This window comes from Dryobates pubescens, chromosome 12 (genome assembly GCF_014839835.1).
Source record: "Dryobates pubescens isolate bDryPub1 chromosome 12, bDryPub1.pri, whole genome shotgun sequence".
Classification (NCBI taxonomy): Eukaryota; Metazoa; Chordata; class Aves; order Piciformes; family Picidae; genus Dryobates; species Dryobates pubescens.
The window spans coordinates 2,069,177-2,095,629 of NC_071623.1; the positions used below are offsets into that span (position 1 = coordinate 2,069,177).

A 26,453-nucleotide genomic window follows, 5' to 3' on the forward strand; every position below is an offset into this window, starting at 1 on the left:
GGATGCCATTGGCCCTCCTGGCTGCCTGGGCACACTGCAGGCTCATGTTCAGCCTACCATCGACCAGCACCCCCAGGTCCCTCTCTGCCTGGCTGCTCTCAGCCACTCTGACCCCAGCCTGTAGCTCTGCATGGGGTTGTTGTGGCCAATGTGCAGAACCCGGCACTTGGATGTGTTCAATCTCCTGCCCTTGGACTCTGTCCATCTGCCCAGCCTGTCCAGGTCCCTCTGCAGAGCCTCTCTACCCTCCAGCAGATCAACTCCTGCCCCCAGCTTGGTGTCATCAGCAAATTTACTGATGATGGACTCGATGCCGTCATTGTTCACCTCATTGGTGCTGGGGGGAAGCAGAGCTGTGCAGCAATGTTGTTTGTGTAGTCTAGGGTTGGGAAAGAGATTTTTCTTGGGCAAAGTCTTACCCCTTGGGAAACAACACACACTGCTTTTACTGAGAAGCCTTTGTTCTCCCAGGGCAAACAGAACAAATGGATTTTCTTGCAGTGAAAACCCAAGTTAGTAGATTTCCCCCCAGTCCTGAGGCCTGCTCCATGCACACCACTGGATGTCCAGAGCAAAGGGGATGCCAGAATGCCGGAGTTACTGCAAGTGACCTCATCTGTCCAGACAGGCAGCTGTAGCTCACTGGACACGGAGCAGCTGTTTTCCCTAAGTGAAGGAAGCAAAGCACCACTTTGCACCAGGAAGTAGCAAAGTATGTATGTTACTGTGCTCTGCTAAACAGCAATACAAACCAAAGGCTGCATGATAGAAAAGTAATTTAATAAGCCTTTCTCTCCAGAGATTCTTAATGTCCAGAAATATTACTTACAGGAACAGCTCATTCATAAAAGCATCAAATAACTTCAATTAGACATTCGGTCCATAGGGACAAAGCAAGGTTTTCTTTCTCTTCATCTGAGATAAGGTTAAGCTCTTTAACATTAACTGTGCTGCCACTCCAGATCTGCTTCAGGGCATCCAAGTATGACAAAGGAAACCGCAGTCCATGAGTCTCCTGGGGGAGAGAAAAAGTGATTTACCAGCAGTCCTTCAGCTGAGTGCAGCATCCCTTATTACACAATCGTGCATGAGGCTATAGCAGCAGGGGTGTGCTCCTTTCTTCCATCACACTGCTATTTCTGAGAGCAGTGTCCAAAAGATGCAGTATTATTCCACCAGCTTTCTGACCAGAAAGCAAGCTGCAATCTCTCCTCTGTTGTAGCACACAGTATAAGGCAGGGAGATGTGTGGCTTCCACACTGAAGCATCAAATAACTTTGCATTTACACTCTTACATGACCTTCCAAAAATAAGGGGTTAGGAAAGTGGGGTTTTCTGTATGCCACACAGTCTCTGGACACATTGTCACAGAAGCACAGAGGGCTGCCATTTCCATGGCAGGAGTAGCTCAGGGCAGGCAAGTATCTTCTGGAACTTGCACATACTGTACATGTGCCCCCGTAGAGCCTCAGTTTGCTGTATTATCTGCTCTAGATGATGAATGAGGTTAGTACCTGCCAGACAAAAAGCCTTGCTCTTAATTACTGTGACAGGAACAGGCTCTGTTCTGTTTTGCCTCCACAGTGTGTTTGTGTAGGTGTGTATTCAAGTATTTTAAGTCACAGCCCTAAGATAAAGTGTCTTGCTATCAGAGTGGAACATAAGGTACCAAAACTTACAGCTTTGCAGGAGTACTTATGATTCAAGTGAAAGCACACTGTAGGTAATGAGTAAGAATGGAGAGCTGCAGCCTTATAAAAGTTCCCTCCTTAGATATCAGTGAGAGTTAACTCTTTACTGCCACTGCTGACCCAGTACCCTGAAACAAACACCCTTGTCCTGTGCTCATGGATCTAGAATCCTCAACGTGGCACAAACGTGGTACACTGATCCCTGCTGCCATGTGCTAGCATGCCAGTACCCAAATAAAGGATGTTCTACAGGACAGAGAAGTAGGAGACACTTCTAGCCCCTCCAGTAGCTTTGCTAGTTAGGACATAAAGCATGTGCAAGAAATGGCTTTCACCATCTCAAACATTTAATTAAACATGAGCTGACAGTACTTAGTTCTACTGTTAACTGCCTCTCTGTTGCAGCCTCAGTTCCTCTGGGTATTTGGGGATAAGCAGAAATGCTTTGGGTACTGAGCAGTACAGCACAACCCAGGCTCCTGCTACCATCTCAGTCAAGCTCATCTAATGCAGCAACACCCAGCATGGCAGTGTGGCTTTTGGTGTGTGTTTGTGGGAACAAACCTGTACTGTGCCTTCCTCACTAGTATCATCTTCTGTCCCCATCATGTGAGTTTCTCTCCTGTTTCTCAAAGAATGATACACATAAACCATCTCTCTGCGAATTTCATCCTGAAAGACAGGAGGAAGAGAACAGTTACTGCTGCTCCATACCCTTGAATTCATCTCACTCAAGCGACAGTTAATGCCAGCTCATTAAAAAGCTGTCAGAAAGTGCTGGGTGCTAGGTGCAGGTGGATGAGGGGGCTTTCTGGTAACAGGCAGCCATTGTCCAAGCACAGTCCTGCCAGGACTCAACAGCTCTCACAAGCAAGGCTGACACAGCACCAAGTGGGCATTGCCAAGAGAAACCATGGGCTATTGAATCACCAGCAGCCCTGAGCGCCACAAGCAGGGCACCAGGCAGACAAGGCCGGGCACAGCCATCTGCGTAGTGTTCCACACAGGCAGGACACTAAGACACAGCTAGGGACAGGTGGTAACCACCCAGCTGAAGCCATGGCCCCCCTGTGTTCTGCAGCCAGCAGGGCCCATGCCGCTTCCCAGACAGCGCTGCAGCCCGAGCGTGCTGCCAGCCAGCGTCACGCTGCAGGCTGCGCGCCGCTCTTGCGCCGGCAGCGGTGTGCACAGCTGCGGGGGGTGTGCACAGGCGAAGGAGCTCCTCTGCCTCCTAATGCAGCTCCAGGAAGAAGTCAGCTATCAGGGAGTGCAAGGAAGAGATGGACAACTGGAGACACAACCTGACCTCCCTGAAACAAACCCCTCAGGCAGCTCCCACCACAGAGGCCTCCCTATCCCTTCTCTGCCTGCCCAATCATGATAACTTAAGAGGATGGGGGGCAACAGCAACACGTCCCTGCCTGACACAGCCTCCCAAATCTCCTTGCAAACCAGGCACAGTACTCTGCAAGGGGACACAATGACAAATAGGTTGGCCTGGCTGAACAGAGAGCTTTGGTTGGCTCTCAAGAGGAACATCTCTGGGCTTTGGTAGAAGAGGCAGGCAGCACAGGATGACCACAAGGAGGAAGAGAGGTCATGCAGGGAGAAAAAGAGAAGGGCTGAAGCCCAACTAGAACTTAATTTGGCCAAGTCTGTGAGAGGTAATAAAAAATGTTTCTGTGAATGTATCAACAACAAAGGGAGGGCCAAGATAAACCTCCACCCTTCAGTGGACACAGGGGGAACCACAGTGACATAGGATGAGAGGTTCCTATTGCTTACTTTGCCTCAGTCTCCCTTTAATAGTAAGAGCCTTGAACACCCAGCCCTGGGTGCCAGAAGACACAGACGGGCAGCAGAACGAAGCTCCCATGATCCAGGAGGAAATGGCCAGGCACCTGCTTTGCTACTTACACACACACAGGTCTATGGGGCCACACAGGATCCACCCAAGGGTGCTGGCAGGGGTGACCTCCAAGCCCCCTTCCATCATCTGTCAGCACTCCTGGCTCACTGGGTGAGTTCCCCTTGCCTGGAGGGTGTAAACAGGTGCCGCGTTCGCCAAAAGCGGCCGTAGGAAGGATCCGGAAACTACCGAGCTGCCAGGCTGGCCGCGGTGCTGGGGAGGGTCAAGGAGCAGAGCCTCTCAAGAGCCATCATGCAGCACATCCAGGGGGATCAGGCCCAGTCAGCATGGGTTTATGCAAAGCAGGTCCTGCCTGATGAACCTGATCTGTAACAAGGTGACCTCTCAGTGGATGAGGGGAAGGCTGTGGATGTGTGGAGCAGGACTTTGACACGGCTCCCCACAGCATCCTTCCTGGATAAGGCTAAGTACTGGATCCTGCACTTTGCTCACAAAACCCCCATGCAGCCCTACAGGCCTGGGGAAGAGTGGCTTGAAAGTTACTTGGAGAGTTGACAGACAACTGAATATGAGCCAGCAGTGTGCTCAGGTGGCCAAGAAGGCAAACACATCCCGGCCTGTATCAGGAATAGTGTGGCCAGCAGGAGCAAGGAAGTGATTGCACCCCTGCACTTGCCACTGGTGAGGCTGCACCTTAGTTACTCCATCCAGTTTTGGGCCTCTCACTACAAGAAGGACATTGAGGTGCTGGAGTGTGTTCAGAAAAGGGCAACAAGGCTGGTGAGAGCTCTTGAACAAGAGTCCTGTGTAGAGCAGCTGAGGGACCTGGGGTTGTTCAGGCTGGAGAAGAGCAGGAGGTTGAGGAGAGACCTCCTGGCTCTCTACAACTACCTCAAAGGAGGTTGTAGCAAAGTAGGGGCTGGCCTCTTCTCCCAAGGCAGCAGGATGAGAGGAAGTGGCCTTAAGTTGTGCCATTTTTTACTGTTTTTTTAATTAAGCCAAGAAAAAGCACTTCTACAGATGCATACCAATACACCTTCAGAGACAAGAAGTAGTCTGAACACAACAGAATCCAGGATGCCAGCATCTATTTTGTAGAACAACTGAGCAGCACCACTGGCACCTGCTTAGGTATGACAACTAAATCCAATATACAGACTAAATGCAACCACAGCAAGCTGTAACCAACAGACTTCCCCCTCTTGGGGGAATGTCCTTTCATAATTTGGAGGCTGAGGGAGCTGGGGTTGCTTAGCCTGGAGAAGAGGAGGCTCAGGGAAGACCTCATTACTCTCTACAACTATTTGAAGGGAGATTGTAGCCAGGTGGGGGCTACAGGCACCACAACAAGAGGACACAGTCTCAAGCTGTGCCAGGGGAGGTTTAGGCTGGGTGTTAGGAAGAAGTTCTTCCCAGCAAGAGAGATTGGCCACTGGAATGTGCTGCCCAGGGAGGTGGTGGAGTCACCATCACCGGAGGAGTTTAGGAAGAGCCTGGATGAGGCACTTGGTGCCATGGTGTAGTTGATCAGATGGTGTTGGGTGATGGGTTGGACTTGATGATCTTGAAGGTCTTTTCCAACCTGGTTCATTCTATTCTATTCCATTCTAAAATGCTGGAACAGGTTGCCAGGGGATGTGGTTGAGGCCCCATCTCAAAGGTCCCCGAGCGAGTCATTCACCATTGGGATGTGCTGCCCAGGGAGGTGGTGGAGTCACCATCCCTGGTGGTGTTCAAGAGGGGACTGGATGTGGCACTTGGTGCTATGGTCTAGTTGTGAGGTCTGTGGTGGCAGGTTGGACTCTGTGATCCTCAAGGTCTCTTCCAACCTTGGTGATACTGTGGTACTATCTTTTCCAACCTGGTTAATTCTATTCTATTCCATTCCAAGAATAAAAGACTCCAGAGCTACAAAGGCCATTTAGCAACCAGAATGATCCAGCCACCTAACCACAGATGAAAGCCATCAAACCACCATGCAGAGTCACACAAACTTAGCTCTGTAGCTCTCCTCCAGAAGGAACCAGTGTGCCACAGTACTGCTCGACAGCAGCACCATGATCTCCTGACAACCCCTAATGGATTGCAGATCCCACTAAGTAAATCTGATGGATCCTTTCAGAGCAACAACTCACACACTGCCCACTTCCCGCTCCTACCCTGCGCTCCCACCCCCAGCCTACCAGAATTCATACTTACAGAACCCTCTTGATCTGGCTCCACTGTAATGATGGCATGGTCTCTAAACTGCAGCCTGATTTTGCTATCTATCTTTGGCAGCTTTCCACCTAAGAAAAGAAAAAAGTGCTCCATTAGAAAGGAAGGAAACCAGATGAAGAGAGCACCTTCAGCCCTCTGTGCACTGCCCACTTTCCTGTGGCCAGGCTTTGCTTGTTAACCAGTATTTGATCATGTTCTCAAACTTGAAGGGGTGGGAGGAAACAAAGATACTTTATAATTCTATCATAGAAACACAGAAGTAACCAGGCTGGAAATAGACCTCAGAGATCACCAAGTCCAACCTGTCACCCAGCAAACACCTCATGACTAACTAAACCATGGTGCCACGTCCAATCCCCCCCTGAACACCCCCAGGGATGGGGACTCCACCACCTCCCTGGGCAGCACATTCCAATGGCAAATTACTCTTTCTGGGAAGAACTTTCTCCTCACCTCCAGCCTAAACTTCCCCTGGCACATCTTAAGACTGTGTCCTCTTGTTCTGGTGCTGGTTGCCTGGGAGAAGAGACCAACCCCCACCTGGATACAACCTCCTGTCAGGTAGAGCAAGAAGGTCTCCCCTGAGCCTCCTCTTCTGCAGGCTAAGCAACCCCAGCTCCCTCAGCCTCTCCTCACAGGGGTGTGCTCCAGACCCCTCCCCAGCTTTGTTGCCCTTCTCTGGACACCTTCAAGTGTCTCAATGTCCTTCATAAACTGAGGGGCCCAGAACTGGACACAGGACTCAAGGTGTGGCCTAACCAGTGCTGAGTAACAGAGGCAGAATGACTTCCCTGTTCCTGCTGGCCACAATCTTCCTGATGCAGGCCAGGATGCCATTGGCCTTCTTGGCCACCTGGGCACACTGCTGGCTCATGTTGAGCCTCCTCTCAACCAGTACCCCCAGGCCCCTTTCTGCCTGGCTGCTCTCCAGCCACTCTGACCCCAGCCTGTAGCTCTGCATAGGGTTGTTGTGGCCAAAGTGCAGCACCTGGCACTTGGACTTGTTGAATGCCATCCTGTTGGACTCTGCCCATCTGCCCAGCCTGGCAAGGTCCCTCTGCAGGGCTCTCCTACCCTGTAACAGGTCAACACCTGCTCCCAGCTTGGTGTCATCTGCAAACCTTCACAGTCTACAACTAGCTGTAATAGCAAGCTAGAGCATAAGGGCAAATTCTGCCAGTTAAATATTCTCAGTGCACAGCAGTGTAGTAAAGCTGCCAGTTTCCATGTAAGAGACTTTTGAGAGACACCAACCCTTCTGCCAGACACAGGGAATTAACCAAAAGATGTGCCAATGCACACAGAGAAGCTAAGCACAACATGAGGGTGACACCACCTACCGTACCACAGCCTACCATAATACACCACAGTCATAAGAGGCAGAGCAAGCAACAGCTCTGCCATCACATCAGCCAGTTTGGTAGTTTCAACACTCTACCTGGAGTCAAATGCTCAGAGTGGGGTCCCAGGCAAGGCGGCAGGCGGTGCGTAATGAAGTCCTTCTTCATGTGCGACGCCCTCAGCTCTCTGCTGCTCTCCAGCCGGTCTGCAAGCCTTCGCAGGAGGCTGCTCAGTTTCTCTGTCGAGTCACCTACATCCACCTGCTAGATATTGACAGAGCTGCTCTCACATGAACTCAAGCTAAACATGCTAGCCTAGAGAGGTGCAGTAATGCAGTGAAAATCAGGACACTCCTCTTCTAGAATCATAGAATCAGTAAGGTTGGAAGAGACCTCAGAGATCAGCAAGTCCAAGCTGTCACCCAACACCTCATGACTAAACCATGGCTTCAAGTGCCACGTCCAGTCCCCTCCTGAACACCTCCAGGGATGGGGACTCCACCACCTCCCTGGGCAGCACATTCCAATGGCCAATTACTCCCTCTGGGAAGAACTTTCTCCTCACCTCCAGCCTAAACCTCCCCTGGCACAGCTTGAGACTGTGTCCTCTTGTTCTGCTGCTGGTTGCCTAGAAGAAGAGACCAACCCCCACCTGGCTACAGCCTCCCTTCAGGTAGTTGTAGACAGCAAGAAGGTCTGCCCCTGAGCCTCCTCTTCTCCAGGCTAAGCAACCCCAGTTCCCTCAGCCTCTCCTCACAGGGCTGTGCTCCAAACCCCTCCCCAGCCTCGCTGCCCTTCTCTGGTCACCTTCAAACAGACAGCAAGGGCAAAGGGCAACGTTTACTCTCAACAAACTGGGTTTCTTTTACATACTCTTCATGAGATGTTCACATACCAAAGCCAATGCTCACCTGCCCCCACTCTGGGACTACCTGCAACACGAAAGGACTTGCAAGTGTAGTTGAAAGAGAGCCTCCTCCCTTCTGCGTGCCCATGAGCTAATCAGCAGCACAACTCCACTACCATGAACAGGTCACAGAACAATTTACAGCTTTGCTAACTGTTAAAGATTCAAAAGTGTGGCCTGACAGGAACTGTGCCTGCCTGACAGCTCCAAAGCCAACACCAGTCCTTAGAGAATGAAATCAGCCATACCAGGACACTGTGATACGAAACAAAGGCAGCTCAGTGAACAAAGCAGTGCTTCAGGTGAAACAAACCTCTGAAGACTTCAAAGCAGTGTTTGTGCTGCAGACAAGACAGTGCCATTGCAGTGAACCTTCAGAGCAGAACAGGAGTTCCCACGCTTGCCTCTCAGTGCTGTGCAGTTACTCCCATAGTCCCAGCTACTTACCATAAGCAGCTGCCTTGGGATGCTTGTGCGCAGCGCCACATCTTCTTTTGCTGTCTCAAACACCAGGCCAGGAATTGCATCCAGCAAGAAATCTCCCCAAGAGCTGAGGGACAGGAAGTGAAAAAAGACCCTCTTATTAAAACAGTCACACTGAAACAAAACAGACATCTTAACTGATGTCAAGAGCTGGAAACATAGTGCTTCATTTCCACATCTTTATGCCTTTGGCCCTTCCATTACCACCCTGTAGCATCCTACAGCAGCTGACTCTCAGCTGTAATGGCACACCTACAGAAGAAGTAACTGACCTGAGAAGCATCCAGTTTGCTCTGCTCCAGGTGCTTGCCATTTATTATCTTAAAGCTGACCTCAGTGATGAAGAAATTCCCACTGGGGCCATTATCATCCAACTGCAGGTACACAGAGCCCCACTGCACACAATGAAGTGGAGCGGGCTGTGTAATTTAACATGCTTTTGAGACACTTGTATTGAAGGAGGAAATGTACCCAGGGTTACAGAATCCAACAGAGTATCAGTTTTTAGCTTTGCTACAAATTTAATGGTGACCCCAGAAACAAGATCACTTCATGTCATACAACCATAGAATGGTTTGAGTTGGAAGGGACCTTAAAGATTATCTAGTTCCAAACTGCCTGCCATTGGCAGGGACATCTTTCACCAGATCAGGTTGCTCAAAGCCCCATCCAACCTGGCCTTGAACACCTCCACCTCTTACACTTCAGTAACAACCACCTGAAGGGATGATGACTCCACTTTTTATCCTTAGAAGAACAGCACTTTTCAAACTTTTCCTTTTCCCTGTTCTTCATTCTGACACAAGGAGCATGGTCCCCTACAGCACCATGACTTACCACCACTGGAATGTGCTGCCCAGGGAGGTGGTGGAGTCACCATCACTGGAGGTGTTTAGGAAGAGACTGGATGGGGTGCTTGGTGCCATGCTTTAGTCGATCAGATGGTGTTGGGTGATAGGTTGGACTTGGTGATCTCAAAGGTCTCTTCCAACCTGGTTAATTCTATTCTATTCTACTGATGTAATACAGTGGGCTGGTGCTTGGCTTATGCTGTCACAGAGAAGCTACACTGACTCTACACAAGCCTGTCAGATCTCCAGCATCCTTGTTACAAGCAGCTGAATTCTTGACTCCCCAGCACCACTTGCCCACCAGCTCTTTCTGGATCAAGCAGGACAAACCCTGTCCTGTGAATTCAGAACTCCTAGTCAGTAAAACATCACTCCAGCCAAGCCTCCATCAACATGCCAAACACCCACTTCTAGCATCACTCTCGCACACAATTCACTGAACCAGGGATGAGAAGCACCACTTCAACACAGGGAAGTGGTGGAGCAAAGAAGGCAGGGCAAGAGGGGAGGAGCAGGATGTCCCTTTGAAGGTCACTCCCTGCTGGGCACTCTGAAATTTGCCCAAGCAGTTAACACCCATATTCCCTCCGGCACAACTCAATTGTTCTTTGCAGCAGCAGTCAGTGCTTCCAAACTCTTTTTTTCCCTTTCTGAACTTTTTTTTTCCCCTTCAGCCACTGGTGAGAGATTTTTGAAACACAGCTCTGGAGTTTGCAGCTGCAGCATTATCTCCCACATTGTAGTCTACAGCTAGTCAGTAATACAACGAGCCCTTAAAAAGCAGTCAAGCCTGCTGTATGAAAACAGGCTGCTTCAAACCACAAGGGTCTCACTCCCCTACTGCCCCCAAGCCCCAAAGTCTCAATTACTGTCACCTGAACAGTATCTTAGATTACAGCACTAACAGCAGGGCACACAGACAGTCACAGAATGCAGCTGGTGGGAAGAAGCCTCAAAGATCATCCAGTCCAACCACCGACCCAGACTGAAGGGGCAGCACTAAGCCGTGTGGAGTGCTTACATACACTCCAGGTCACCACATCTCCCAGGGGAGGTGACATGGCCTATCCCTCTGTTACAGAAACCAAGTCACACAAGGGCTAAGCAGAACACAGGAAAGAGCCAAACAGAGCTCATTACAAGGTAGTGTTTTTAAGGAACAGGACATCACTTCTTTGAGTACTGGTTTCATGTCTGTACACCAGACACCACAGAATCAGTAAGGTTGGAAAAGACCTCAGAGATCATCAAGAAGAGACCAACCCCCACCTGGCTACAACCTCCTTTCAGGTAGTTGTAGAGAGCAAGGTGGTCTCCTCTGAGCCTCCTCTTCTCCAGGCTAAGCAACCCCAGCTCCCTCAGCCTCTCCTCACAGGGCTGTGTTCCAGACCCCTCCCCAGCCTCGTTGCCCTTCTCTGGACATGTTCAAGAGTCTCAGTGTCCTTCTTCAATTGAGTGGCCCAAATGTGGACACAGGACTCCAGGTGTGGCCTAACCAGTGCTGAGTAACAGAGGCAGAATGACTTCCCTGCTCCTGCTGGCCACACTGTTCCTGATGCAGGCCAGGATGCCATTGGCCTTCTTGGCCACCTGGGCACACTGCTGGCTCCTGTTCAGCCTACTCTCAACCAGAACCCCCAGGTCCTTTTCTGCCTGGCTGCTCTCCAGCCACTCTGTCCCCAGCCTGTAGCACTGCATGGGGTTGTTGTGGCCAGTGTGTAGCACCCAGCACTTGGGCAGAGTCCAACAGGATGGCATTCAACAAGTCCATCTGTCCAGCCTGGCAAGGTCCCTCTGCAGAGCTCTCCTACCCTCTAACAGACCAACTCCTGCCCCCAGGATGGTGTCATCTGCAAATTTACTAAACATAGAAACAAAAAAAGGGAGAAGGTAAAGAATAATTACTTGTTCTGGTAGGTACTGATGGTCACATGTGTAGAATGGGATATCCCAAGTGGAGTGTCAGCTTGGTGAATAGTCCCTCTTGGGAAGTACAGTAAGTCACCTGGCTGCAAGAAAATTAAAGAGAGTTTATGTATTTAGGGCACCTGGACAAACCTTATGGTAGTCAAAACAGAAAAATCCTCTCTGAGCAGACAGACTGAAAGCGTGTTTCTGAAAGTCACAACACAGTGAGATGCTCCATTAGTTGAATAACATCAAGCACTCTAAGTCAGAAGCAGGATACCTTGCACTTCCCAACCTTCACCTTTCTGTCAGCATTGACTGTACACCTGTCTGAACAAGCAAAGCAAGCTTTCCCTATTAGAGAACATGAACACCCCAACTCAGCTGCATGAAGGGGACAAAGAAGCAGCCGAGATGGACCTGCTGACAATACCATGGGCTGGCAGAGGAACAGTGAATTTGGTGAGATCACACCCAAAGAAAAGACCAGTATTCCACCAGAAAAGACAAACCTTCCACAAAGACAATAACCTGTACAGCACTGTTTGAAATTTGCAGTTAAAATACTTTAAGAATAAATGCCACCTTTGTCTTTCTTCTCCCCTATCTAAATTAAATCTCCACACTGATAAAAACTTACATTAGGAAAGTCAAGATAAAAGAGAAGTGCAAAGCACCTGAAATGCACCCAAGAAGGAACAGCCAGTTCATTTATGGCTTCTCCTACAAACATCTCTGTAGGTGGACAGCACAGTCAAACAGAAAATTCATGAAGAGAGAGTGATGCAATTTGATTCCATTCTAATTTTACTGTTCCTTATAGGTCACATCACCTACCACAAGCCTACCAAACCACACTTCACACAGACATCTTTGAAAGAAATAGCGCTCACTTTTTCACCAAATTGAAAGGTCTTTTTTGATTATGAGGCTTCACAGGGCTTGACAAGATCAACTCTCTTCATGCATTTATAAGCTGCTTATAAATCAGCTACATACAACTCACTAGTTCTGAAGCAGGCCTCTCTCTGCCATTACTAAACTGCCTTCCTTACCAGTGTAGGAACACCTACATCTACACCAAAAGCATTAGGAGTTCTCTTCATTTATTACACTTCACATTCCCAGCAAGAAAACAAACTGCAGGAAGAGTTACACAGGGGAAGAGCCCTGAACACCTACCAGAGTGATGACAAACAAGTCTGCAAGCTACTTCATGCCCACCACTAAGAAGCTGGGACCATGATTTTTGAAAGCAGTCTCTTATTCACCTGATCTGCTCAGCACTCTCATCAACACCACACACAGGAGGCAGCAAACACAACACAGTATCACAGTATAACTAAGGTTGGAAGAGACCCCAAGGATTATCAAGGCCAACCTGTCCCAACAGACCTCACAACTAGACCATGGCACCAAGTGCCACGTCCAATCTCCCCTTGAACACCTCCAGGGACGGTGACTCCACCACCTCCCTGGGCAGCACATCCCAATGACGAATGACTCGCTCGGTGAAGAACTTCTTCCTCACCTCAAGTCTAAACCTCCCCTGGCACAGCTTGAGACTGTGTCCCCTTGTTCTGGTGCTGGTTGCCTGGGAGAAGAGACCAACCCCCTCCTGTCTACAACCACCTTTCAGGTAGTTGTAGAGGGCAATGAGATCACCTCTGATCCTTCTCTTCTCCAGGCTAAACAATCCCACACTGCAGTTAAAACAGACTCCAGATGGCAACAGCCATATAGGGGCAGGACAGAGCATCTGACAAGAGACAAGAGGGATATGATCACGCTACTGTCTTCTGAACTGGAGGAAGGAAAGGCAGACAAGGGAGGAACACCAGCAAATTAAATGGAAAATCATACCTGAAGAAGGCTGGATAGCCACCTAGCAAGTCAGCTCTGTGCTTGACATCAGGAACAAACCAGCCACAGCCTGCTGCAGTGGCACAAAAACACTCTGCAGCTTGGGACCTTACACACAAAACTGTATGCCTTGGTTGTCAGTCAGCTAGCAGTTCTTGGTGGGGAGAACACCACCAACATAGTCACTACCTGGTCAGTTTGCCTGAGGATGGCAGACTGCAGAGAGAAATGCAAAAACAACAAAGGAAATACTCTAGAAACATGTTTAGGGAGGAAACAGAGGTAATCATCTGCCAGTGTCCCTGTCACAGACAGCTCCACACAGGTAACCCGAATCTGACAGCGGTCACCCAAAGAAACGGGTCATGAGAAGTGAAGCTCATCAAACAGAAGACATTTTAAAGCAGTCCATCTTTAAATCCTTCAGAGCTCAGTATTTTCACTCCACTAGTATCAGTGGAATGGCTTGTGGAACTGTGGTGGGTTCAGGCTATGCCTTTAAAAGTGAGCTACAGATTCCAAGCAGAAAAGTAGAAAACTATAACCCAATCACTCTCGGGTGTGAAAAGGACAGCAAAAGATCACTCCAAACAAATTCACTGGGTATCACAGTATCACTAAGGTTGGAAGAGACCTCGAGGATCATCAAGTCTAACCTGTCACCACAGACCTCACAACTAGACCATGGCACCAAGTGCCACGTCCAATCCCCTCTTGAACACCTCCAGGGACGGTGACTCCACCACCTCCCTGGGCAGCACATCCCAATGACGAACGACTCGCTCAGTGAAGAACTTTCTCCTCACCTCAAGTCTAAACCTCCCCTGGCACAGCTTGAGACTGTGTCCCCTTGTTCTGGTGCTGGTTGCCTGGGAGAAGAGACCAACTCCCTCCTGTCTACAACCACCTTTCAGGTAGTTGTAGAGAGCAATAAGGTCTCCCCTGATCCTTCTCTTCTCCAGGCTAAACAACCCCAGCTCCCTCAGCCTCTCCTCACAGGGCTGTGCTCAAGGCCTCTCCCCAGCCTTGTTGCCCTTCTCTGGACACCTTCAAGTGTCTCAATGTCCTTCCTAAACTGAGGGGTAAATACCTGGAGTAAGAGGAGCTGCACCATAACAATTCTTCCATTTTCTCTTCTGAGCTCAGCTGGTTTTGCTTCACTCTAACCTGCATGCTTTGGCTGGCCTTGCCTAAGTCTAACCTGCTGCTTCTCTCTCAGGACAGTGTGGGGAGGACAGTGGAATGGCTTCCCTGGTCTCTGACCAGGGGGAGTTTCATGTTTGCTAATTGTAACTATCTGTACAATATTGTAACTCCTGTATGTTTTGTACACATTCATTGCATTCCATTGTAGAGTGTAGCTCTTGCTTGTAAATACAGCTCCATTGGCTTCTGAGTTGGTCTGGCAAAAGTTAAGGCTGGGGGGAAAACTTCAACCCACCACATGGCAGGAATGTATCCCTATTCAGTATAAAACAAAGGCACTGAAGTCCAGCCCAAAGGGTTCCAGAAACTAAAAAGGGAACTCTATTTTACTACCCTTTGTATCACACACACCCCCAGACTACTGAGCACAACCTTCTCTCGAACAACACAGCTGGTGGAACACAGCCCTGTGAGAAGAGGCTGAGGGAGCTGGGGTTGCTTAGCCTGGAGAAGAGGAGACTCAAGGGAGACCTTCTTGCTGTCTACAACTACCTGAAGGGAGGTTGTAACCAGGTGGGGGTTGGTCTCTTCTCCCAGGCAACCAGCACCAGAACAAGAGGACATAGTCTCAAGCTGTGCCATGGGAAGTTTAGGCTGGAGGTGAGGAGAAAGTTCTTCCCAGAAAGAGTAACTGGCCACTGGAATGTGCTGCCCAAGGAGGTGGTGGAGCCACCATCATTGGAGGTGTTCAGGAGACTGGACAGGATGCTTGGTTGCATGGTTTAGTTGATTAGGTGGTGTTGGATGATAGGTCGGACACGATGATCTTGAAGGTCTCTTCCAACCTGGTCTATTGTATTGAATTCCATGTGTCACAGCATTCCCAAGCTACCCACAGACAAAGGCAGGTGTGAACACTGGGAAGAGCAGAGACCTTGCAGAGAGAAGCCCTGTGACAGGCCACAAGGCAGGGAAATTAATGAGGCTTCCAACACAGCGCAGCGCTGTCTGTTGGATAAATAACATGCTTTGAAAGCACAGGCATGTAGAGGAGAACAAGACAAGCAGCAGAGGCCCTGCTGTCAAAGGGGCTGCACTCATTAATCTTCATGAAATGTTCTTTTTATTTCAAACAAAACAAATCAAGCAAACAAACCAAAAAAAAAGGGGGAAAGGGAAAAAGCCAGCCAAATACTTGATTCTCAGGCTTGAGTAAAGAAACAACAACTGGTACAGCAAATTCATACAGGGTTTAGTTCAGGCTTTTGTTTATCAGCCAAGGATAAATATTTAAATCTAATTCACCAGCACAGGGACAACCTGCAGTAATGCAATTAAGTCTTAGTGCTTAGAAGGATTAGCTTCACTGTTTATGGACAGCAGGTAAAAGCGGGAAACGTTTCATAGCCATATATAAACCAAACAGGTTCCCTGCACATGACTCCATGGGACAGCAACGTGCATTCCTGGCCAAGAAGGCCATGGTGTCCTGGGGTGCATTAAGAGTGTGGCCAGGAGGTTGAGGGAGGTTCTCCTCCTTCTCTACTCTGCCCTAGTGAGACCACTATGGAGTATGGTATCCAGCACTGGGCTCCCCGGGCCAAGAGGAACAGCAAAATACTAGAGAGAGTCCAAGAGGGCTACAAGGATGATTAAAGGACTGGAGCAGCTGTCTCATGAGGAAAGGCTTAGAGACCTGGGGCTGTTTAGTCTGGAGAAGAGGAGGCTGAGAGGGGATGTTTACAAACATCTGAAAGGTGGGTGTCAAGAAGGTGCCAGTCTCTTTTCAGGGGTGCCCAGTGATAGGTCAAGGGGCAACAGGTACAAACTAGATCACAGAAGTTCCAGCAAGGTGCCAGAGCACTGGAACAGGCTGCCCAGAGAGGTTGTGAAGTCTCCTTCTCTGAAGACCTTCAAGACCTACCTGGACATGTTCCTGTGTGGTCTGCCCTAAGTGATCTTGCTTTGGCAGCGGGGTTGGACTAGATGATCTCCAGACATCCCTTCCAACCCGTACCATTCTATGAGTCTAACTCCACAGCCATGAGCCAGGGTGTCCAACTTGGAGAATGTTGGAGAATTGCCAGAAATGACTGATTTCTAACAAAGGACACCTCTGAGAAAGGATAGGTTAGATGGCTATGACCCAAACTTCTCATGCTCACAGTGTTTTGTGCACCAATGCTCCCCTCAGTTTAACAACCACAATCATTCAAAGCACTTGTCTTCAAGAAATGGACCCTTTTAAACATTACTACTTTTCTGGCAGCCACACCCTAGACCACAGAAAGCCAATCCATTGCAATACCTTTAATGTGAATTCATGTGTGGGACTCCCAATCCTGTGTTCTGGTTCAACGCTATACTCCCGAGCTAAGGGCACCGTTGGTTTATAGAGTCGCCAATGCTTCTCTCCTTCTAGCTGAAGAACAAACACCTGCAAAAAGGCCACAAATCCAAAAGCATAAGGAACCCTTGCTGCACCTCATTCACCCACCTGATCAGAAATGAAGTCATCTTCTTTCTTGGTCTGTGGAACCATGCCAGAAATCAGGGATAGGAAGCAAACGGCTCATGTTCAGCTGCTGTCAACCACTACCCCCAGGTCCCTCTCTGCCTGGCTGCTCTCCAGCCACTCTTGACCCCAGCCTGTAGCTCTGCATGGGGTTGTTGTGGCCAATGTGTAGAACCTGGCACTTAGATGTGTTCAGTCTCATGCCCTTGGACTCTGCCCATCTGTCCAGCCTGGCAGGGTCCCTCTGCAGAGCTCTTCTAACCTCCAACAGATCAACTCCTGCCCCCAGCTTGGTGTCATCTGCAAATTTACTGATGATGGACTCAATCCCCTCATCCAGATCATCAATGAAGACATTAGAGAGCATGGGGCCCAGCACTGATCCCTGGGGCACACCACTGGTGCCTGGCTGCCAGCTGGCTGTGGCACCATTCACCACCACCCTCTGGGCTCAGCCTCCAGCCAGTTCCTAACCCAGCTCAGAGTGCTGCTGTCCAAGCCAGGGGCTGACAGCTTGGCCAGGAGTTTGCTGTGGGGGACGGTGTCCAAGGCCTTGCTGCAGTCCAGGCAGACTACATAGGATAGGAAGCAAACGGTAGCAACCTTGGTTGCTTTCCCAACAATGAAGAAACAGATTTCACCTTCCCTGCTCCCAGCTACTCCACTGCATGGCAAACAGGATTCCTCTCAAGTTACTTTTTGGATGTCTACTATGCAGAAATTTACATTACAGAGGCTCAACTTAGAGGCAGCAGAGAGAAGAGTTGTGAAGTGCAGTTAGTTTTATCTTAAGGTAGGCACCTGGAAATCCTTGTTTCTCTCCAGTCGCTTCAGTGCTAGAGAACAAACTCAAAAGTAACACCGTCACTGGAGGTGTTTAGGAAGAGCCTGGATGGGGCACTTGGTGCCATGGTTGAGTTGATGAGATGGTGCTGGGTGATAGGTTGGACTTGATGATCTCAAAGGTCTTTTCCAACCTGGCTAATTCTATTCTATTCTATCTGCCACAAACTCACTCAAAATGTCAGGTGAGAAAGGTCTTATCACCGTTTACCCACAAGCAGCCTCAGAAACATCTAGGGGATGCTGCGAGGGCTGACAACACACAGCAGACCATGCAGATTGTAGGGCTGTAGGGAATAGGAAACTCAGGTTTATTTAATGGAAATGAAAGTCATAAAAAGCAGAAAAACACATGTGAGGGGTTGAGTCCTCTTGGTTTGGTTTAAGTGGGACAGCCTTTAATGCAGTGTCTATTTGAGTGTTGCTTTCAGAAGCTATTTTAAAATGCATCTGGACTGCAGGGCTTGTAACAGCAGCTTCTTACAGACAGTAGGACCAACAAATGGGAAGCAGAACCACCAGCCTGTTTTCACTGCCCAACTGAAGAGCAGCAAGCGAAGGAAAAATGACTTCTACAATTTTGGGGTCTGAATGAAGTGAAAATGAATAAAAGGTGCCAGAAAGCTTCTGCAGCTGGGAACACACTCACACCTTGTCAGTAAATATCACAGAAGAAAAACAACTACAAAGAAACATTTGCAAACAAGTTTTCAGTGAGGAAAAAAACCCCCACATTTTTCTAGAGTAAGTTAATCTATGAGAGAGGGGGGAGAGAAGAGCACTCGCAGGCATTCACCACCACCGGCCCACACACACAGTTTCACAGGCAAGGTTGTGCAATCCTACCTCAACATCATCATAGTGAGGAGGAAGGCCCTGTGACCCCTGGGGAGTAATGTAAACATTGGACCCAACCAGAGACCCAAAGTAGCATTCCAGCTTCTCCTGAATCTTCCACAGCTCCTCCTTTAAAAAGAAATGATGCTGTTATTACTGAGGAGCTCAGCCAAGCCCGACTGCCACCGAGCCCACAACCCTCCCTCACCATCACTTGAGAGGTTCAGATGCTCTGTATGAGTGTTTCTCCTCAACACAAGCACCACAGACCCAAAACAGATCTGCCATGAAGGTAATCAGTAAGCCAAGAAGCCTGCTGCCCCAACAAGGCACTGGTATTTGTTCTCCTCCCTACACCATTTCTAGGTTGCAGAAACAGATAAACACAGCTAGGTCGATGAAGACAGACCACTCATCATCCCACAGACAAAACATCTTAAAACAATAACCACATGCAGGACTTGCATTATATGCCCTAGCATCGGAGTACACAAAGTTTCAGAGACCTTATTCCACTGACTCCAATTGCTTGGGCATATTAGAGAACAAACTCCATGTATCCACATCTGGTGCACCAAAGGGTATCAGATGATGCCAACCACCAGACCTGTGCAAGTGCAACTTCAACCAGAAGTTATTTAGGCTCAGCCCAAGCTCTAGATTTCAGCACAAGCCATGCAGCATTTCAATTGCACCTGCAGACCACACTGCTACTGGCCATTACGGCTGCATTCAATACTGAAATCAGCCAGGAGCTCTGTACCTGGAAGTGAGCTGTGCATTTCAGGCCACATGGGTCACTTCACAACCAAAATGTGTTGCCACCATGGGACAGAAAACTCCAAGCAAGCTGATGCAGTTGGAGATGTCCAAGCTTACTGCAAAGGCGTTGGACTAGAGGATCTCTAGAGGCCCCTTCAAATTCAGTGCATTCTACAACTCCCTAAATGCAGTACCTACAGTATCTGAGTCCTTTACTCAACAGTGTAGACACCACTACCTCATTCTGCATACATGAAGGGAGAAGAGGCATCAAAAGAACAAGACAGAGACACTCAGCTAAAAGGGGTGCTACACTTTCCTGGTGCAACTCCAAGACAGTCCATTGTCAAGAACAGTGGAGTGTCCTGGAAATATTGTTTCATGGTTTCACAGGTTTTTTTTCTTCATATCCATGGTTTCACACCATGCCCTCCAATACAGAAGAATGGTAAAGCCTCCACTGGCACAAGGAAACATCGAGGCAGAAGGGCTCACGAGCAGACACATGCATAGTCACCAACCTTGTGCATTTTTTGTGACAAAGTAATTTTAAAAGGAAAATACTTCATATTATAGCATTAAACAGATTTTGCTCTGATGGACAGCACCATCAGAAATAAACCATGGTTTAATGAATATAGTTATAGATTTCAGCAGGTCATCAGTGCCAGATACTTCCCCTGGATTTACTAAGGCTAGAGATGAAGCTGTGCCTAGCATCAGTCAAGCAATGTATACCACATTATAAAGCATGCATTAGTTATAGTCAATGAAAAGACCCAACCTTAAATCTCTGAGGTTGATGAAATTGTATTGTTGCCTTTTTCTGGTCAAAATCCTTCTTCAGCTGCATGTAATTCACTTTGCCTTCTTTATTTAAAACTTTCTTTTTCCCGCTCACACACCTGCAGACATTTACATCCCGGCCATAGTACAAACCCTGGAGGCACAGCTCCTTCAGATCTGACAGCTGAAACAGTGACTGGTAGTAAGCAGCCAGCAAAGGATCATTTCTCTGAACCAGCAGTGGCTTTTGCTCCCAATATTCCCTGAAAAAGGTGTCTGGTTTGACGGGAGAGATCAAGCTTCCGAAGAGGCAGTCTGGGCTCTGGAAACTCATGAGCGACGGAGAACAAGCTGCTTCCACCTTTGCTCGTTTACACTGCGCCTGCGTGTCCTTTCCCATGTCAGCATGCTTCCCTCCTTTCTTGGGCATTTTCCTGCTCAAGAGAAGAAAGAACCAAAGCAGTCATCCAGTAACACAGCCTCAAGAGCTCACAGGCCTAGCGCAGCTTCTCCTGCTGTATCCGACGGCACAGAGCAGCATGCTAGAAACGGCTCTGCTTTCAGATGCTTGCTATTAGTGCCAAGCCCTCCACAGGCCTCCAGCCCTGTCTCAGACCTCTGCAAACTCTGAAGAGCTCTACTTGGAGCCATTGTTCACACAACAAATCCCACAACTCAGTTTATACTAAAACATATGAAATGAAACCCAGTGGCTGCACAACAGATCTTTCAACGTGCAAGAATCCACCCACACAAGGAACCTGTGGGAGACTGCTCTTATGCATAAAGAGCTGCAAGCTAACGAAAAATTAACTCAGCTTTAAGAGACTTGATGACAGTCTGCAGAGAGGGGTGGAGAGAAGGGACAGGATCAGAAATTTGTGCCCATTTTCTTGAGATGCATTTACACTGGGGAGGAAAAAAAGCACAACGAATACTTCCCAGTGCCTTTCCAGCCAGAGCACCATGGTGGAGGATGTATGGTGGCATTTCAAGCGCAGAACCCAAACAGTTAAATGCAGTGGCTGGTGTGCTCTGTGTTGACATAAGCTTTCCTATCAAGTTGACTTACACCTTGAGTACTGTGTCCAGTTCTGGGCCCCTCGGTTCAAGAGAGATGCTGAGGTACTGGAACATGTCCAGAGAAGGGCGATGAAACTGGTGAGGAGCCTGGAACAGAAGCCCTATGAGGAGAGGCTGAGGGAGCTGGGGTTGTTTAGCCTGGAGAAGAGGAGGCTCAGGGGAGACCTCTTTGCTGTCTACAACTACCTGAAAGGAGGTTGTAGCCAGGTGGGGATCGGTCTGTTCTCCCAGGCAACCAGCCACAGAATGAGGAGACAGTCTCAAGTTGTGCCAGGGGAGGTTCAGGCTGGATATTAGGAAGAAGTTCTTCACAGAGGGAGTGATTTGCCATTGGAATGGGCTGCCCAGGGTGGTGTTGGAGTTGCCATCCCTGGAGATCTCCAAGAAAAGACTGGATCAGACACTTAGTGCCATGGTCTAGTTGATTGGATAGGGCTGGGTTATAGGTTGGACTGGATGATCTTGGAGGTCTCTTCCAACCTAGTTGATTCTATTCTATATCATAAACCCAGTGTCTACACAGCTGTACCTGCCACCCACTTACAGCTTCAGCAGGACCTACACAGAAGGCAGTTATGGCAGTGAGAGGAAACCGACACCAGCACAAAGGTATGCACTAAGGAGTAGGCAAGAATAGAGGGAACAGAAAACACAGAGAAACGGAGTAGGGAAAGAGGGAGGCAAAGTGAAAGAGAATAGATTGCTGTGAGGCAAGGACTATTCAACCAGTTTCAGGGGGCAAGGATGATTCAGTCGGCAGGAACATTAAAACTGCTTCCAAAGAAGCAGGAAAATCAAGAGCAGGTGAAGCAGATTTTAGAAACATGAAGGACCAATACCTGCTTAAGGTCTCAAGGCTCTCAGAACAATTTTTTGCTCAATGATGTGGAAGTGCCATATGTCTCTTTAGAAAAGATGTTGAGCTGCTGGAATGTGCCCAGAGAAGGGCAACGAGGCTGGGGAGGGGTCTGGAGCACAGCCCTGTGAGGAGAGGCTGAGGGGCTCCATCACTGGAGGTGTTTAGGAAGAGCCTGCATGAGGCACTTGGTGCCATGGTTTAGTTGATGAGATGGTGTTGGGTGATAGGTTGGACTGGATGATCTCCAAGGTCTTTTCCAACCTGGTTCATTCCATTCTAAAATGCTGGAACAGGTTGCCAGGGGATGTGGTTGAGGCCCCATCCCTGGAGGCATTCAAGATCAGACTTGATGTGGCCCTGCACAGCCTGCGGTAGCTGGAGCTGTCCCTGCTGACTGCAAGGAGGTTGGACAAGGTGACCTTTGAGGATCCTTTCCAACCTGATGCAATCTATGAATCTGTAAAGATTTCTTCCAGGGAGCCTCAGAGGAGTTCTGAAACAAGAGTTTGGTTCAGGAAAAAATAATGCAGCTACAGCCCAGGCACTTTGTGTGTGTGAAGTAAAATGGTGGTAGAGTCACCATCCCTGGAGGTGTTTAAGAAGAGCCTGGATGAGGCACTTGGTGCCATGGTTTAGTTGATTAGATGGTGTTGGGTGATGGGTTGGACTTGATGATCTCAAAGGTCTCTTCCAACCTGGTTAATTCTGTACTCTGTTTAGTGATGCTCACCACAAAGTGACAACACCTGACAGCCCAGCCTCTGTCAGGGTCTCCACCCTGTACCTTGCATAGCCAGGTTGAGCAAAACTAAGTTTACAAAAGACAAGAAACACTGTTTGGCCTCTGTTGATGCTATGCAATCACACCAAAAGCTAAGATTCTGCCTTAATTTCTGCAAATCTGTCAAGCTTTGTTGTTTATGTACAATAAAAAGTATTCTTTCACCCACTGTCTAGTTTTAAAGTTGGAAGTCTTTTACTTTTGTTTTTCCAGGTAGGTAATATGCTTGTCTAGCACCATGTAAAATTAAAACACATAATTCACAAAGGAATAGCTGCCAAGTTCCCAGGCAAATTAAAGCAAACATGAAGTAACAGTAGGTCTAACACCACAGTATGTGCAGACGTGCTTGCCTTGACTGGGTCTGCACCAGCATTTCCTGCACCGTGCTAGCCCAGAGCAGCAAGCAGCAGTAAAAGCCTGTCTGAGACAGTAAGTATCCTGACAATGAGCTAGTACCAAGCCCTCTAGCACCACAGCTTGCCTGCTAGGTCTGGGTTGACCAACTCAAACTGGCTCTGGGCACATCTGAGTACGTTTGTGAAGCCAATGCATGAGGAGTTAGAGCCTGCTTATGCTTTCATTTGTAAGTAAAAATGACAGCTTTACTCTCATAAGTAAATGCTCTCATTTATTAGGATGCTTTTATTTACACAGATGCCTTAGCATGAAACCTGAAGTCTAGTTCTAGTGTTTTCACACAGCTCTCCAGTGCTGCAGCAGGCATGACACCCTCACCGATACACTAACTCCTGGGACAAGTGTTTCACCAGCCCTCCCTGTAACAGCCCATAGCTCAGCTGTAACCCACAGCCACCTCAGCCCTGCAGGAGGGGATCCCCACCATGGATCCACACAGACATTCCAGGCTGCAGCAGCTGCAGCTCTCCATGAGGCAAGCAAATGTCTTCCTTTTTTAAAACACACCAAAAACACAACCAGTGCCCAACTGCTAGCAACATCTGAAGATGCTGCCAGCACCAAGATCTACAACTCACACCCCCAAATGCCAGCAACACAAATGCTGCAGGCAAGCCTGAAATTCTGGGTTTGAATTCCAGACCTAAATCCCTATCAACCTGTCAGCTCCCTGAAGTATGGAACAAAGATAAAACACTATTCAGAGAATGCATCTTCATTTGCCCAGAGTGCTGTTTGTAGTGTTTTGTAACTTATTACAGCACTTACAGGATGGCCAGGGGATCAGGCCCAGCCAGCATGGATTTAGGAAGGGCAGGTCCTGCCTCACCAACCTGATCTCCTTCCATGCCCAGGTGACTGCCTGACAGGCTGTGGATGTAGTCTGCCTGGATTCAACAAGGCCTTTGATACCATCCCCCACAGCAAACTGCTGGCCAAGCTGTCAGCCCCTGGCTTGGACAGCAGCACTCTGAGCTGGGTTAGGAACTGGCTGGAGGCTGAGCCCAGAGAGTGGTGGTGAATGGTGCCACAGCCAGCTGGCAGCCAGGCACCAGTGGTGTGCCCCAGGGATCAGTGCTGGGCCCCATGCTCTCTAATGTCTTCACTGATGATCTGGATGAGGGCATTGAGTCCATCATCAGTAAATTTGCAGATGACATCAAGCTGGGGGCAGGAGTTGATCTGTTGGAGGTTAGGAAAGCTCTGCAGAGGGACCCTGCCAGGCTGGACAGATGGGCAGAGTCCAAGGGCATGAGACTGAACACATCTAAGTGCCAGGTTCTACACGTTGGCCACAGCAACCCCATGCAGAGCTGCAGGCTGGGGTCAGAGTGGCTGGAGAGCAGCCAGGCAGAGAGGGACCTGGGGGTGCTGGTTGACAGCAGCTGAACATGAGCCAGCAGTGTGCCCAGATGGCCAAGAAGGCCAATGGCATCCTGGCCTGCATCAGGAACAGTGTGGCCAGCAGGAGCAGGGAGGTCATTCTGCCCTGTGCTCAGCACTGGTTAGGCCACACCTTGAGTCCTGTGTCCAGTTCTGGGCTCCTCAGGTTAGGAAAGATGTTGAGGTGCTGGAAGGTGTCCAGAGAAGGGCAACAAAGTTCCTGAACAGTCATTTCAGATCAGCACTTCTCAACTCGGACTCCAACTGGAGGTCTCTAAACTGGCCAAACGCTCATCTTCCTCCGAAGCTACGGGGAAGAAGGCAAACCGACCCCGGGGCCACGCAGCCCCGCCCGCCGCACGGCCCTTCCACAAGGGACAAACGCCGACACTCGTGTTCCTGCCCCCGCACCAGGGCGCAGCCGGCAGCCTTGCCCCCAGCCAGCCCCACGGGCGTGGCCGGGCTGCCGGGACCCCACTCCACTTGGACGGAGGCGCAGCGCCCAAGCCGCTCTAACTCCTCCGGTGCCCCGGGGGGTCGGCTCCGCACCCGCCGGGCCCGGCGCTGCCACGGCGTGCCCCGCACCCGCACAAGCCGGCGGCCCGGCGCTGCCACGGCGTGCCCCGCACCCGCCGGGCCCGGCGCTGCCACGGCGTGCCCCGCACCCGCCGGGCCCGGCGTCCCGGCGCGGCGAGCGGCTCCTTCCCCCCGCCGCCATCCGTCCAGCCCAGGCCTCCCTCTCCCGTACGCTCCCCCCAGGCCCCGCGCGCGCGGCCCCCTCCCCGCGGCACGCACTCACCCGAGCACGCGGGCTGCAGCGGGCGGGGCGGGGCCGGAGGAGGCGGTCGGCAGCCGGGAGGAAATGGCGGTGGAGCTGAGGGGGCGGTGCCCGAGCGGGAGGCGGTGCCCGAGCGGGAGGCGGTGCCCGAGCGGGAGGCGGTGCCCGAGCGGGAGGCGGTGCCCGAGCGGGAGGCGGTGCCCGAGCGGGAGGCGGTGCCCGAGCGGGAGGCGGTGCCCGAGCGGGAGGCGGTGCCCGAGCGGGAGGCGGTGCCCGAGCGGGAGGCGGTGCCCGAGCGGGAGGCGGTGCCCGAGCGGGAGGCGGTGCCCGAGCGGGAGGCGGTGCCCGAGCGGGAGGCGGTGCCCGAGCGGGCGGCCGGCGGGGCTGGCCGGTCAGCAGGCGGCCCAGTCGCTGCTGCGCCGGCGTAGGAGCGGGGGGTTGTTGCTGTCGTGTTGGCTGTCACGGGAGCCGCCAGTTCGGGCGCCCACAGGAGCCGTCCCGCGCCCTTGGCCGCGTCCCGGGCGAGCGGGGCGGAAGGGTCTGCTGCTGCCTGTCCGCCTGTGCGCCGGCCGCCACCGGGGGGTGGGTGCCGTGCTCCAGGTGGTGGAGAATCCTGATTTGCAGCGGTGAAGGTTTTGTGAGGGCTGCCGAGGATGAATCAAGAGACACGTGATAAGCGGTGGAGAAGCAGTAATGCCCGCGGGGGCTGGCGGCCACCGCCCCGGGCCGTTCAGCCTCATTTAACAGAGCCTCATTCCGGGCGAGGTCAACCATTTTTTAATCCCCACAGAGAAAGTTTTAAAGCAATCACCACTTAAAAACACAACCTGGGCAAGAATTATTTCTCCTTCAAGTATGTGTGAGGGGAAAATATTTTTTAAACCAGTAGGAAATCAGCAATACCCCCACCGAAGACACCACACTGCTTACATGAGAAGATACAACTCTGTGCTGATATTTGTGTAACATTTTACTTCACACACACAAAGTGCCTGGGCTGTAGCTGCATTATTATTTCCTGAACCAAACTCTTGTTTCAGAACTCCTCTGAGGCTCCCTGGAAGAAATCTTTACAGATTCACAGATTGCATCAGGTTGGAAAGGATCCTCAAAGGTCATCTTGTCCA

The 26,453-nt window shown here is 50.2% G+C and overlaps 1 protein-coding gene across 1 annotated transcript; it reads right to left on the bottom strand.

Moving 5' to 3' along the window:
* Positions 1 to 773: 773 nt before the first annotated feature.
* RIOX2 (ribosomal oxygenase 2) lies at positions 774 to 25,424 on the bottom strand. The gene is made up of 10 exons (XM_054165919.1): positions 25,348 to 25,424; positions 20,021 to 20,456; positions 18,484 to 18,603; positions 16,588 to 16,716; positions 11,268 to 11,371; positions 8,476 to 8,578; positions 7,215 to 7,385; positions 5,761 to 5,868; positions 2,256 to 2,363; positions 774 to 1,012 (listed from the first exon to the last, which is right to left on the bottom strand). Exons 2-10 carry the CDS (start codon positions 20,450 to 20,452, stop codon positions 854 to 856), a joined length of 1,434 nt encoding a protein of 477 aa, XP_054021894.1. The 5' UTR covers positions 20,453 to 20,456; positions 25,348 to 25,424; the 3' UTR covers positions 774 to 853.
* Positions 25,425 to 26,453: the final 1,029 nt, after the last annotated feature.